General features: G+C 43.5%; 1 protein-coding gene across 1 annotated transcript; it reads right to left on the bottom strand.

The window, feature by feature from the left end:
* Positions 1-6030: 6030 nt before the first annotated feature.
* On the bottom strand, positions 6031-12212 carry SPP2 (secreted phosphoprotein 2). Its single transcript, XM_075711477.1, has 6 exons — positions 12164-12212; positions 11935-12059; positions 10444-10566; positions 8774-8884; positions 6502-6556; positions 6031-6110 (listed from the first exon to the last, which is right to left on the bottom strand). The coding sequence occupies exons 1-6, from the start codon at positions 12210-12212 to the stop codon at positions 6031-6033; spliced, it is 543 nt and encodes a 180-aa protein (XP_075567592.1).
* Positions 12213-14138: the final 1926 nt, after the last annotated feature.

Raw genomic sequence — 14138 nt, 5'->3', positions numbered from 1 at the left:
TTCTTCACATGCTGGATCTTTGATTCTTGATTCTTCTCATTCTCCAATCTACTTGAAAAAAAAGGGAGGGGGGAGAAATGTCATAGCTCAACATTTGTCTCATACTTCACAGAACTAACCAAGCATCCATGGCCTCGAAAAAATGTATTCAGCTTCACTGAGTTGCTTATTAATTTGTTTAGCGTCAGAATCACACCATAAGGAATCTGTAAAAAGAAACCTGCATATGCAAAACACTTCACATGCGCAAAAAATGTTATGTCAATTGCTAATTAGTGAAAAAAAAAGGAAAAAAAGAACCAGATTACTAGAAAAATTAACAACAGTGAAGTAAGTAACATGGGGCATAAATCAACATATATTGTAAAGTCTCAAAAGCAGAGATGGTTGAGGCTATAAGCTGGTGTATGGTCTTCTGAGAAATGTATCTGAATTAAGAGCTACAATATGCACAAGAAATTTGAGAGAAGAACATGTGACTGCTTCTACAGCAGTCTGTAGCCTACACTGTTATATTCAGCAAGTTTGTCACCATGGCAACCTGAAATCTTTCTGTAAGACAATTCCATAGTAGAAATTTTGGGATAGATTTGTGCCAGAAAGGAGTGTCCACACATGTGGTAGTGACAGATATAGTGACCCTCTGAGAGTGGTTTGTCCAGGAGCACCTGGGTCCTGCCCAGCCCTGGAGATGGGGGATGCAGGCCAAAGAACCAGGACCAGCTGCTACACTCATCACTGGGGACTAAATGACAAGAGAAGAAACAGGAACTAGTGGGAACATGGGAAATTTCACCTCAGTTTAAGGAAAAAATCTTCCCCCAAGAGTGCTCCAACACTGAACCTGGACCCCAGAGAGGATGAGGGATCTATATCCTGGCATATTCGAGCCTCAGCTACACAGCCTCATAACACTGGCCCTGCTTTGGGTTTCCAGAGGTCCCTCCCAACCTGCATGATGCTTTGACAAGCTCATTTCTAGTGCTTGCAAAATGCAACATTGAGCAGTAGGCTGGAAGACAGCTGAGGGTCCTTTCTGTTCCTCCATTGAAGTCCTGTTCCTCACTAAAGTCTCCAGCAACTAAATTAAGGGGCTTGCAATCAGGCCTTAAAGACATAGTGAAGCCTAAGGAATCATCCAAGCTCTGCATCCTCCAGAAGCAGGAACAACTTTCTCAGTGCAGCAGTGGGTCTAATCCTTCAAAGCAGATCCAGAAGAGGTGGACAGAGGGCAAGGCAAAAACTGCTGCCATTTAGAATAGCAACACTACACTGCCACACCAATTCTCCTCTCTGCTGTAACACCTCTGCTTCATCCCCGCACCCTGATCTGACCTGAGCATCAGGAAAGGTCCTGCCTGGGTCTGTTTCAATTTCAGTCCTTCACCTCTGAACAGATGAAAGCATGCTGTATTCTGTGCTACAGCATATCACAGATGCCAGATGACACAAGGACTTAGCTATCACAGATGGATTCCAAGGCAGGAGGAATACAATGGTAGCCTGTCATTTCCTCCACGTTGCCTAAGCGATAAATTGCTCTAGCTCTCACTCAAAGCTGATCCCATACGGAGCTCATGCACTATGCAACAGATCCCATTCTGCAGGGATTTTCCTTCCCTCTGATGCTTCACTTTTTTCCCCAGAAAGCAATAAACTGCTTTCTGAGAACTGTAGAAAGTGGGGTGGGTAAATGGAGAGGAGAAAACAAAGACAGAATATAGGAAGCCATGAGAAATACAAAATTAGAACTAAAATCAAGCAGCTTCTTAATGAGGACACTGGGGATAAAAGCTCTTCTTTCCATGCCCCAGGAGGTTTATTCACCCTACTCCATTATTATTTTTCTAGAAGACACATAAACAAACATCCATTTCACTCTGAAGGTTGGATCCTGGATTTCTTGGGTATGAATGGAAGGGGCCCAATGTTGCCAGTTATTCTTCCATTGAAAAAAACACCCTAATATTCAAGGACACCAGTCTATTCACTTCTGCTTCTGCAAGGCTGCTAAATCAGCTTGTAACAACTGCCATCACCACATTCCTGCCAGCAGTGAGCTATGCCAGATGAGAATTCAGCCAGAGAGTAATTTTAAGAAAATGTAGAAAACTCAAGGAGGAAATCACAGCCCCTTGGCTTGATGCAGAAGGAATCTGATTGTCTGTTAAAAAACAATTTCCTTGTGTGATTAATGATAGTAAGAGAAAATCAGTATTCACAATCTACATGTATATTGCAAGCAATGGCAAGAGCTTTCTTCTTAATTTTTCTGTTTAAGGAAATGAAGCACTGCTGGTGAAACTCTAGACATAAGTCATAGGTCAGACTCCACCCTGCACAAAGACAACTGCCTTAGGCAGTTGATTTTGGAAGAGCACAGCATTGGGGTCCTTTTCTTTTGCTTTCTGGGGTTCAAGGTGTTAGGCGAGTTTGAGCCATTTTTTAGGCTCCTCTGTGATTCAGAGCCACAAACACCATAAAGCAGATTCCAGCTTAATGGAACCCATAATTCTACATACCTGTGCACACTCAAAAAGCCTTTCATATTGTGTGTGTGCTAAGCAGCATCCTTTCAGAGCAGGAGTCCCTCCTCCCCAAAAACTTCAGCAGGGGATTGTTTGCATCACTAACATGCCCTTTGCTGACACTGTGGCAACTGACACAGCTCCAACAAGCTCCGCACATACCTGGCAGGCCAAGCTAACTAATGACCTTAATGCTTGTTGCAGGCTAAGGTTGTTAACCGGTGATCAGCTGTTGTACAGCAGCTGGCTCTCCTGCTGTGACTCACCCATGTGCCTGAGCTATTTGTTGGAAAGACTGGTCCACAGCATGACATGTGGATTTTACAGTCTCCCCAGTTCCGGAGATGCACTAGGAAATAAATCCAGAAAATCTGATTAGGTCTTGTCACTGGAGTAAGCTCATTAATCATTGATGTTGTTCTTTCATATGCAGTTTGCTAACTCCTGCAGGCATCAGCAGACTGGTGGGTCTGAAGACTGCAGACTTGAAAAAGTTCTTCTTTATATAAGAATTGCACTGATTTTTTCCTCTTGAATATTTAGCGCACCAGTGAGATCGTTTAGCCTAGCTTCTTGAATTGAGTCAGGCACAGGATTCCCCTGAAATAATTCCTGTAGCCAAAAAGATAAGAAGAACTAGTTCAGAAAATGTAAAAGCCAGCATGAAAAACTCTTTCAGCCACTTGCCATAGTAATTTTTGCAGTAGTCAGTTACCCATACTGTTGTGTTTAAAAAAAAAAAAAAAAAAAAAATCACATTTCATTTCTCACCTGAACTTGTCTAGCTTTGCCTGTCAGCAACAGGTTCTTTGAGTAAGAGATGAAAGTCTTCTATTATGAAATTGCTGTTTCCCCAGCCTCCCCCAAAATATTCTCAGCTAAGCTAAGCCAGCTGAGCTACTGCCATCTCAAAACACAGCACATATTTCCCATGCCCCACCAAACACTGCCATCACAGTGTGGCTTGTAATAATGCCAGCCATGATCACACAGGTGCCAAAACATGGGAAAAAAAGTCATAAATAACTTTTCCTGACCTCAAACACAGGAAATAATTTGGATACATGTGGCTGCAAATTAAACCCACAGATGAAACCCTCTAATTCTGGATACAAGTTAAATTGAGAAGTAAGACTTCTCTGCAGACTTTACAGCTAATAATAAGTCAAATCAATTAAAAAAAAAAGAGAAACAAGCAGTTTTGAGGGGTTTTGAAAATGTCCCTTAATCTCCTGATGTACCTCCCTCTGAGATGTCCAAAACCTAGGACACTGGTATGAAACACAGCTCCACAACTGACACTCGCAACCTATCTTCAAGAGCAAGCAGAAAGTATTAAAACTTGAACTGCACAAGATTTCAAGAACCATAAATTTCTCCCCATTTGTTTCATATTCTCTTTCAACAAGATTTTACAGCTTACTTCTGGTTTAGAGATTTGCCAGACATTAGATCCAGGCACATAAAACATTTGTGATTACTACTTAATGGGAATAGCCCCTCTTGAGAGACAAATAATTAATTTAAAATACCTGGCATCCTCCAAATGCAAAGAAAAGGATATCTGCCCACTTCAAGCACATAGACCTCCTTCCCCACAACTTTTCTGGAAGATTGGTTGACAAAAGTTCAACCCAAATTCACCCAGCCAAACTGAGACAGTTTGGTTCTCAGAAGCCAACAATGGTCAGGCATTTACAAAGTTTGTCCCTCTCTTTGGAACAGAAGGTCAACCTTATGCTACTCTTCAGTAAGCCTCAGTCTTTCCACACCATCTCCTTGGATTAAAGCTACTCAGAAGGACACGGAGTGCACACAAGAATGCCACTGCAAGATGCTCAAGGAAGTTCAGAGACATTTAGAAAAGTCAGAGATTCCTGTAAGAGGAAAGGCAGTGGTTAAAACAGCATATCACCTTTACTGGCTCATGGATAAACTAAAATAGCATATGGATTTGATGAAATCATTCTTACAAAGACAGACCTGACCTAGCAGAATAACTGGGTTTTCCTTTCATATCCAGTTTCTAGGAGAGTAGGGGTATGTCTCCTTCAGCACATAGGTTTACCACGGATATGCTTATGAGTAACATGTGTTAGTTTTTGGTGAGTCATCGGTGCTAAATTACATCTAAAACTGTCTTGTTTCCAGTGCAGCAGGCCTGGATTGAGCTCCACGCACATACAGCATTCAGTTCTGGCACTCTCTATAGGGACAGAGACCTGCTAATGATATGTACCCAAGCAAGTGTGCAAAACCTTTTTAATCACAAAGACATAGTGCTATGTAATTTCCTCTTCCTTTCCCAACTACTTTAAAACTGTATAGCATGCCAAAGAATGATCTCCATTCTGTGTTGCTAAAACTGTTCCAAAAACACTTCCCTTTAGATTAACTCCTAAAATGGCAGGTAAAATATAAGCAGCAATTAGAGCTGCTCCCACATGGAGGCTCAGAAGTAGGTCAGCAAAGGCTGTTTGTGTAGGATAGGCCTTGCCAGCTCCAATGAATCATGAGTGCCTTTCATTATCATTCCCATTAATTGGGCTCCAAACATCTCCTTCACAGCTTCTCTGCAACAAATACTTGCCCTGGGTAAATTGCATCTTGGTTCTCCCAGATACCTTACTACCACATTCCTTTTTTGTTTGCTGAACTGTGCAGCCTCAGGGCCCTATTGCACTAGATTTGGTACAAAGACGTGGCCATTCCTCCAAGAGTCTGCAGTATAAACAGACACACAAGAAGTCATGGGTGTGAGGAGAGCACCAGCGCAAAAATGGCAGGTGACTTGATGAAAGACTGGGGCAGAATGGGGCACCCAACAACTCATCTGTGTCTTTCCCAATACTCAGCCAAGGCATGTTCCAGATCCCACAGTCAAGTGATACACTCCTGCTAAGGGCAACCAGCTTGGGTAAGGTCCAAGGTACCCATGAAACAGAAACATGTCTTTGCCAGCCAAGAGAGATGGAGGCAAAAAGGCAGAACTATAGCTCAAGGCTTGAGTCCTACGCTAAACTCAGGCCAGCAGATTGGTTTTCTTGCACACTGTTCACACTACCTGCACACCAGGACACTGGTGTTTGCATGAGCATGTGGGATGGACTACTCAAGAGCGAGTGAAAGCCGTGAGCTCTGTAGTTGGATGTCCTCCTAGGAGTGAAGCAATAAGAGGAAAATAAAAAATGTCTTCTGCTGCTTTGACAACTGGTCAGACAACTTGTTCTGTGAGACTTCCTGTAGGCACCAGAGATTGCCACCACAAGCAACAGTCGTCAATGGTGCTGACAGTGCTGTTTGTACTCTGTGTCACTGAATTTCCCCATAAGCAAGTCCTACAAATGCCCAGAGTAAAATGGCTTTCAACACGCTCACAGCCAAGAAGCACATTCCCAAAGAGAACCTTTATCCTGAGCAGTCACTTTCCCACCCTGCCGCAAAACCTCCAGACGTAGGGTGCATAAAAGCTACACTTTGAATTCTACTCACCCAAACCATATTATTCAATCTTGTCAGAGCTGAAATAGCTGGGTTTATGCCAATCTCCATGGCTGCTGCCTCTTCCCCTTGAAGGGAAAGCTTCAGGAGCAAATACATCTTTTAAAAAAAGAACATGGAGACATACATGAGTGTTATATGCATTCAAACATGTGTTCATTCAGCATTCTGCACAACATCAAGACAACCTCAAGGATGCACACAAGTACGGGTTATGAGAGCACAAGGCTGGCAATCCAGAATATGCTTACACAGAGTACACAAACCTCAGCATTGCCCTACTTTGAAGCCTAATGCCCTCACCGCTTCCTCAATGAGACATCCCTCTGCACAGGAAAAAACAGCTGGGCATGACCCAAGCAAACTGCTGGTCTTCCATATTTCCTTCTCCCTCAGACAGATAACCTTCAGATGGTCCAAAGAGATGACCCAAAAGGCAAACCAACAGTCCGGCATGGCAGAAATGGCTTACCTTCTCTGCGACTGCTGCCTCGCCTGTTGGGGTTCATTATTGGCATATGCATCATCTGTAAATTAAAGACATTTCTTTAAAAAGCTCATCTGTCAAGAAGTCAGCCTCTCCTTCGTTTCCTCAGGTACTACGTGATCACTGAAGTAATTCCAAAATTCATTATTAATTTCTCTGAAAACAAGATTACTGCTGATACTATTGCAAAGCAGTGATGTTGCTAAGGAAGTATGCAGTTGCAGGTAGGTTTTCAGGTCAACATCTTTCATACTTAATACCTTATCTGACCTTCCTGTAGTGCAGATAAAGCCAGGAGAGCAGAGCCTGGAGAGCAGAGTTAGTCTGTTGCAGTCACACAGGGCACCTCTTTGACTCATTTATCCCAAATCTTTTAAAAAAGTCCTCTATACTCTTCTTTTGTTGGTCTCTATCCCAGTAATATGATCCCAGCCTTGGCCAATCACAATTCCTTCTCCTGTCCAAATGCCACCAGCACTACGGGAGCTACACCAACACCATCCACAGTGAACCAGGCTGAGATCCCTTAAATGGAGTTACAGCTGTAGAGCAAGAGCTGCGGTGCACTTGCTGCAGCCGTCTGCAGGAAGAAATACTTCCTTTTCATGTGCAATTATTCCCTTTGGCATTTATTCCTTATTAACATAGCAGGAAATATATTGCCCAGCAGGAATATTGGCAGCAGTACTGAATTTTAAGTCATGGTAAAGAAGACTTGCAGGAAGATGTCTGCTTGTAAAAGCAAGTGTTTACACTGAGTATCCTATTAAACAAGAGTTATGCCTAACCCACAAAGGACAGACTGAACATCCAAGACTACCTTACATATTTCAGTACTTCACATGCAGTCTTTCTGCTCTGCAAATCAAGACTTCCTGTGATGCATTCACTAGCTAGCTCTGAATAGAGATTCTGAACAACAACAACAACAAAAATTACAAGCTAATTTGGCAATTCAAACCAAGATAACTTGACACAGGATCCTATTTGCTTCAAGTTATTCATTTAGTCACTTGCATTTTCCAAAAATAAAAGCTGTCCACATCCCCTGGCACCTTGCTTGTGAAACTATCTTTGTTCCCTGCATATAATCCTCAAGCACAACACCCACAGCAGACCTGTGTTGTGTAAGTGCTGGCACCCAGTTTCAAGTGTCAGTTTGTGGAAAAAGTGGACATTGGCATGATTTGAAAACAGCTAGCAGGAATTCACAGGCATTTAATCACACCTTAAAAACCAAATAAGAGCTCAAAAAGGGAACACAAATCTCAGCAGGGCAAATATTCTTCCGCTATACTGTGATTACATGCTCAGAACTCGGTTTGGTAACAGAGCTAGTCGTTGGTATTTGTTTCTGCCTAAGATGCGCCAATCACTGTTCTCCAGGCACATACTCTATATGTCAATGCAGAAAGAGTCTTGGACTTGGTGGATGTGCCAGACTGCTGCTGAGATTCACATTCTCCCCAGGCATCCATCAAGCAAGGTCAAACCTCTCAGCTGATAGAAAGTGAAGCATTACAGAAGACAGCTGGATTTCAAACCACATTCTGGTTTGCGATCAAAACCTCCAACTGCAACAGGAGTTGCAGTTCACACATATACACCTGATTTATCCTTAAAAAAGGATGAGCAGAATTTTCGCTCCCCCAGGCAGCAGAAATCGTTTTTCCCCTTTGTCGTGGTTTAGCCCCAGCCAGCAACTAAGCACCACGCAGCCGCTCACTCACTCCCCCTACCCCAATGGGATGGGGGAGAGAACCAGAGGAGTAAGAGTGAGAAAAACTCCTGGGTTGAGATAAGAACAGTTTAATAACTGAAATAAAGTAAAATAGTAATGATAGTAGTAGTAGTAGTAGTAGTAATAATAATAATAATAATAATAATAATAAACAAAGCAAGTGATGCACAATGCAATTGCTCACCACCCACCAACCGATACCCAGACAGTTCCCTAGAAGCTATTGCTGCCCCCTGGCCAACTCCTCCCAGTTTATATACTGAGCATGATGCCATATGGTATGGAATAGCCCTTTGGTCAGTTTGGATCAACTATTCTGGCTGTGCCCCCTCCCAGTTTCTTGTGCACCTGGCAGAGCATGGGAAGCTGACTAGCATAAGCAGTACTTAGCAACAACTAAAAACATCAGTGTGTTCTCAACATTATTCTCATCCTGAATCCAAAACACAGCACTATGCCTGCTACTAGGAAGAAAATTAACTCTATTCCAGCTGAAACCAGGACACCCTTCCTTACCTCCTCACTGCTCATCGATTCAGAGCTGGATGTGCCACGATGGCACTGCACGATAATGTTCGAGATCAGCTCACCGGATACGTCCACAACACTTCTGCAGAAAGTGGTTGGCTGAAACAGATCAAAATAGAGCAAATCTTGTAGAGCAAAGCTACAGTACAAACCCGCTCATGGGATTTTCATTGGAGGTGGGAACCTGTACAGGGATTTTAAAAACAAATTCCAAAAGGAAGAAACTCAAGAAAGGTTATACACCTAACAAATTATTGGAGCAGACTGCAGCCAGATGAATATATTCTGGCAGCATATGACTACACACAAGTTATTGATCTGCAACTGCATGTTAGCTGTATGAAGCCTTGATCCTGCTTGAGGTAGGAGAAAATCTCCAAATCCTTTTCATGGCTCTGGCATGACCAAGTGCAAACAGAAGAGCTGTGCAGGGCTATGCTGATAGCAGCTCCATCTCTAGAAAAACTACCTTTAAAGAAGTTGTCTCTACGATTTGACAGAAGCTCCAGCAAAACCTGCACCCAAGTTTGGAAAACAGAGATCTTCATAGTACCTTTCATACAGTATTTCCCCAAGAAGAAAAGAGGGATGGTGTCTGCGATACAGTGATAACTTTGCAGCAGCCAGCCCTTGCATCTTTAAAGAAAACGTAGCAACCACCATCAGTTTCATGTTGTCCCATCTACACGTACACAAAAGCTGCTTAGCTCAAGTGTAGCAATACTCAAAGGCACATTTACCCACCTCTTTATGGAGTAAACTACCTCCTGAGGTAGTAGCATGACAACCTATGAGGAAAGCCTTTGCACCATCTGTTCAGTGCCTTCCCAGAATCCCTCCCCTTCCCTAAAGCCTGTTCCCAGGAAGGACAGATAAGTTTAGCAGTCATTCATAGAGGAAAAAGACTCAAGAAGAGTTCAGCTTGGAGCAGCACAAAGAACCAGAGATAATCTCTGTGGCAGTCTGACACACAGTATGGCATCATTGCACACAGGGACTCAAGATCTACTCCAAGCAGTTAGGACACAACCACTCAGAAGCTTGCAAAGGGAGCCATGTTCTGTCAAAAATAACGGTGCACAGAGAAGTCCAGATTCAAACATGATGCATTTACACCAAAGCTGGTCATCTAAGAATCACAGCGCAGCAAGAGCTGTATCAAGAGCCTGATCCATGTTTATTTCAGGCTGAAAAGAGAGTTGTAAATCTGAAAGATTAGCACTGTCAGTACAGAGTGGCAATCCACACTACATAGGAAGATGAGCCTTCATCTGGTGCCTAGATGCATGATAGACAAAAGCAGGTCAAATGTCAGTTTTTCCACACTCTTATGTTAGAAAAGAAGCCACACCTTCCTTCCAGGATTTGGTCCCAAAGCACACAGACACTGTCACTACCTGCTGTTCCAAGACGCATCTTCTCTTTTCAGCTCAGAGCAGTTCAAATTCCCCATTGACCAGGCAGAAGAGTTTCCAGCAGCGACCTTTCCCATCTAACACCTGCTCCATACTGTAGGTTGTATGTGTTTGGGTTTGGTTTTGTTTTCAGAAGGCCAGTCATTCTTCATTCTTCATTCTTCAGCACCAGTAGTGTTTCAACATGTCCTGAGAACATCCTGCATGGAGCAGGGGTTTCACATTCACACCAGATGCACTTACCACGAAAGGCCCTATTTTGAAGTCACATGTGGATGGGTCTCTCCCTGAAGCTTTCGTGCATACAGTTTCACGAATACTGAACCGCAGCTCTAGTCTATAAGCATCACTGTTCCACATGTCCACCTGGTAAAAGGAAGGTCAACACAACAGCTAATTAGTGCCTGTCATTCTTCTATGCCCAGTACATGGCAACCTTGCTTCTCTGTCAAGCAAAAGCAAGACATAGGAGCATTGTGGCTCAGTGCCCAATTTAGAGCAGATTACTGTGTGCGAGAAAGGGTATTTTACTGTGCTCAGGAGTTATTCTCTTAGGCAGATTTGGTAGCAGCAACACAGAACAGCTTTCCACGGGAGTTTCACTTCAAACCCCACAGCCCATTGCAGGAACCTCCTACTGCTCAGTCAGTTGCAGGGAGTGTAACTGTCAAAAGTAGGCAAGCATAGCATCACCCCTGCATGCTGCTCCCTCTTCTGTGGGAACCAGGTTGCTAACAGCTCTGCTCTGGATATCTAGACTGCTGGGAAGTCTATTGCAAGTACATTACTTGGAAAGTAAATCACACCACTGCAAGCGATCGAATTAATGCAGTTTATAGAGTTACTCCGTGTCAGCTCAGGTGCCTCAGTGGGCAGTGTGCATTGTCACAGTGGAAGCTTTAGAGTTTGGTTCCTTTTGTTGACACATTAGGATTTTCTTTTCTCCTTCTCACAGTCTAATCAATGTTTTAGCTCAAGGTGGGAGACTCAAAAAAAAAAAAAACCAAACCCACTCCCCCCCCCAAAAAACCCCAACAAACAACAAATCCCCACTGCTTTCAAGCACTTTCTTTTTTCCCAAACTAGATCAATCCAAAAGTCATCTTGTCATTCATTCTTGAAGAAGACTTGATACATGCCATCTAGAGAAACAGAATGGTTCTGAGGATGTTCAGGAACATGGACATGCTAACTTTAGGAAGCTTTAACTCCTTAACTCTGGGTATCCAATATAACTCCTAGCAACACAAATTAAAACAGATAAGGGTTTCCACTAGTAGATTTAAACCAGAATTGGTGTGTAGTGACAGATAATGTAAACACAGATTGGAGAAAGAATCCTAAATGTGTTTGTGGTGGCATTTAATTAGCAGTGCAGACATTCAGCTGAGACCTTCAGATGAACCAGCTTACTTTATGCCCAAAGCAAAGCAGTTACCTGGAGGTATTTAAAAACACCCGTTTTGAAGAAAATCTTACAAGACATCCCTCAAAGATTTCTATTCTAGGGGTGCAAAATTTGAACTCCTAAAGTATTTTTAATTACAAACTGACATACAAAGAATATTTAGGTTCCTAAAGCCATAGCTTCAGATAATGCCCCAAAACCACCCTCTTCCAAGTAACATCAGAAAACTCCAACTACAGCTAGGTCTCCAGGATTGGGTGAAAAAGAATTTTCCATGACAGCAAAGCATATTTCGGGTAAAGGATCTCCGTTATCTGCACACTTACTCTTGTGACATGGCTCCTGACAACACCGTACAGGTTTGTCCCCCATGACTGAGAATTGATCCTTGCAATGGAAGCATTGAGAGCCTCTTCTGTGACAGGGAGTTCATAGTCGTACACTGGAAACCCTGAGATGGAGGCACAGTTCCATTAGAAGTTCAGTGTGGTCTTATACTTTTCCTCCCTAAACCACCATAAGAAAGAGGATGTGATTCCATTCTGAGCAACTTACCTGAACACGAGAAAACACTGAGTGTGAGGACAAAAATAAAGATCCTCATAGCGTGACTTTCAAAATCCTCTGGTCTTTTCCTTTTCTAAGCAAGGGTTTCCAGTGCATATTCCTCTGTCTTTATATAAATGCAGCCTTGATCCTACACACCTGACCTTCCTGTTTCCAAGCTCTGCTACAAACATTGCACTTTAAACAGAATTGATCTCAGAGTAAATATTTGCTGTCAGCTTTTCCCCATTCAGCACTTCTCTGGTAAGAGATGGGCTGCAGTGCCTTTTTCCCAGCACTGCAACTAAAAGGAAGCACTGAAGTCCTGATATCTCCATAGCCAAAGACAAAACCTAATTATTTTGTTCACTGTTAACCGTTAGTTATCCATTTAAAGCTGGTGAGTCAACTCTTTCCTTAGCACTGAACCCAGCACCTTTGTGTCTCAGCAGCAACTGACAGCACACAGAAGCTGGCATTCCCTGAGAAGGGGACAATTCCCCAGCATGGAACGGGAATCTACCCATGTCGACCTGTCTGATACCACCACCCTGCAGGCCAAAGCACCCAGCAGAAGCCTCCTTGACACAAGGCACACAGCAGACCCTTGGGTCACCCCAAGTCTCTTTGCTTTGCAAGCTACTGGGACCTCTGCTATTTGGTACGTGCCAGAAGAGCTCCCATATTGCTTTGACTCTTGCTCAGCCTGAGCCCAGCTAACTAAATGAGTGGCTGTGGACATTTGCTTTCCCCTGTCAGAACCCCTGATGCTCAGGTTTCAGTTTCAGCACAGAAATTAATGGGATTTTGGGAAAATTATGGCCTGACTACAGTACTGAAAACATCATAAGGAATTAGAGGGATGAGCTGGACATGACACCTCAGCTCTTAGCTACCTGGAGCCAGACTGCAACAGGGCAAGGTGTTTGCTATACCCTCTCCAACACACAGCGCTCAGCACTTGCTAGTCTTGGTTTCCAGACAACGGCAACATATCTTATCACTTTACTACACCTACTCCACAACAGAGCCACTGCAATACCTCTAGCAAGGTTCAGAGATGCACCTGGGTTTTCAGTGCTTAAAGGCTGTACATGGGAGTTTGGAGGGAAACGGTTGCCTTCAAACAAGTTCACCCATTGCTGACTGTTCACAAGGCAAAGATGTGTCTAATCATATTCATTTTGAAGATCCCATGTGTGAAATGGCTTCATTAACCTTCAAATCGCAGTTCCACTTGAATTATGTGTCACAGGGTCATTTTAAGGACTTCCCAAATGACAAGCACTCAAGGAAAGACAGGGGAACGTTCAAAGTACTAGTGCTCAGATTTAACAAGGAAGAGGATGAAGTTGCTTCTGGCTGTTAGGTTGTCAGATTGCAGGATGGCAGCCGATCAGAAGGTTGCATGCTAGGGGGATCTGACTCCTCGGGTGACAGATGGATTCGGTTAAGTGTCACTCACACTGTAAGTACTTTAAGGCAGAGACCCATAAAAGCAATGCTCTTCTAAGACACAATAGAAACCACTGCCCAGGTGCAGTCACTGGATTTATTCCCTGTTGCTGTGAGATCCTAGAAAAGGAACCTGTTGAGTAGACCCCAGAAAAGAGTTTGTGTGCCAGTTGGTAGAGCTGCACATGAGCAGAGAGTGTGCTAGGAACAAGCCATGCCTGGGGGGCACAAGCAAACACAACGCCAAACAGGAACCTCACCGGGGCCACATTACTGATTAGTGCCACACCACGTGTGTGCCATCCCACCCAAGCACTGCTTTGAGAGAAGTGGATGTGGGTGCATGTTCCAAAAAGGGGTGGGCATTTTTTACCAGCCAACTTGGATTTCAGCATTGGAAACATGATCAAAAATGCCGATTAAAACTTTGCCCAGTCAAAAGCCAGAGCCTCTTCTGTACGTCCATTCTGCTCGTTCACTGCAGCTGACAACACTCTCTCCCGGCTCTTGGACACACTCATCTGTAGCA

The sequence above is a fragment of the Pelecanus crispus genome, chromosome 5 (genome assembly GCF_030463565.1).
Source record: "Pelecanus crispus isolate bPelCri1 chromosome 5, bPelCri1.pri, whole genome shotgun sequence".
In the NCBI taxonomy this organism is placed as follows: domain Eukaryota; kingdom Metazoa; phylum Chordata; class Aves; order Pelecaniformes; family Pelecanidae; genus Pelecanus; species Pelecanus crispus.
Note: the sequence above shows the minus strand (reverse complement) of the source record. Positions and strands in the feature narration are given on the sequence as shown.

Coding starts and splice junctions, on each gene's coding strand:
- SPP2 (XM_075711477.1), bottom strand. CDS start 12,212: ATGAGGATCTTTATTTTTGTCCTCACACTCAGTGTTTTCTCGTGTTCA. Junction 6,557..8,773: donor AATCGATGAGCAGTGAGGAG/GTAAGGAAGGGT, acceptor TTTAATTTACAG/ATGATGCATATGCCAATAAT. Junction 6,111..6,501: donor AGGCAGCAGTCGCAGAGAAG/GTAAGCCATTTC, acceptor TTGCTCCTGAAG/CTTTCCCTTCAAGGGGAAGA.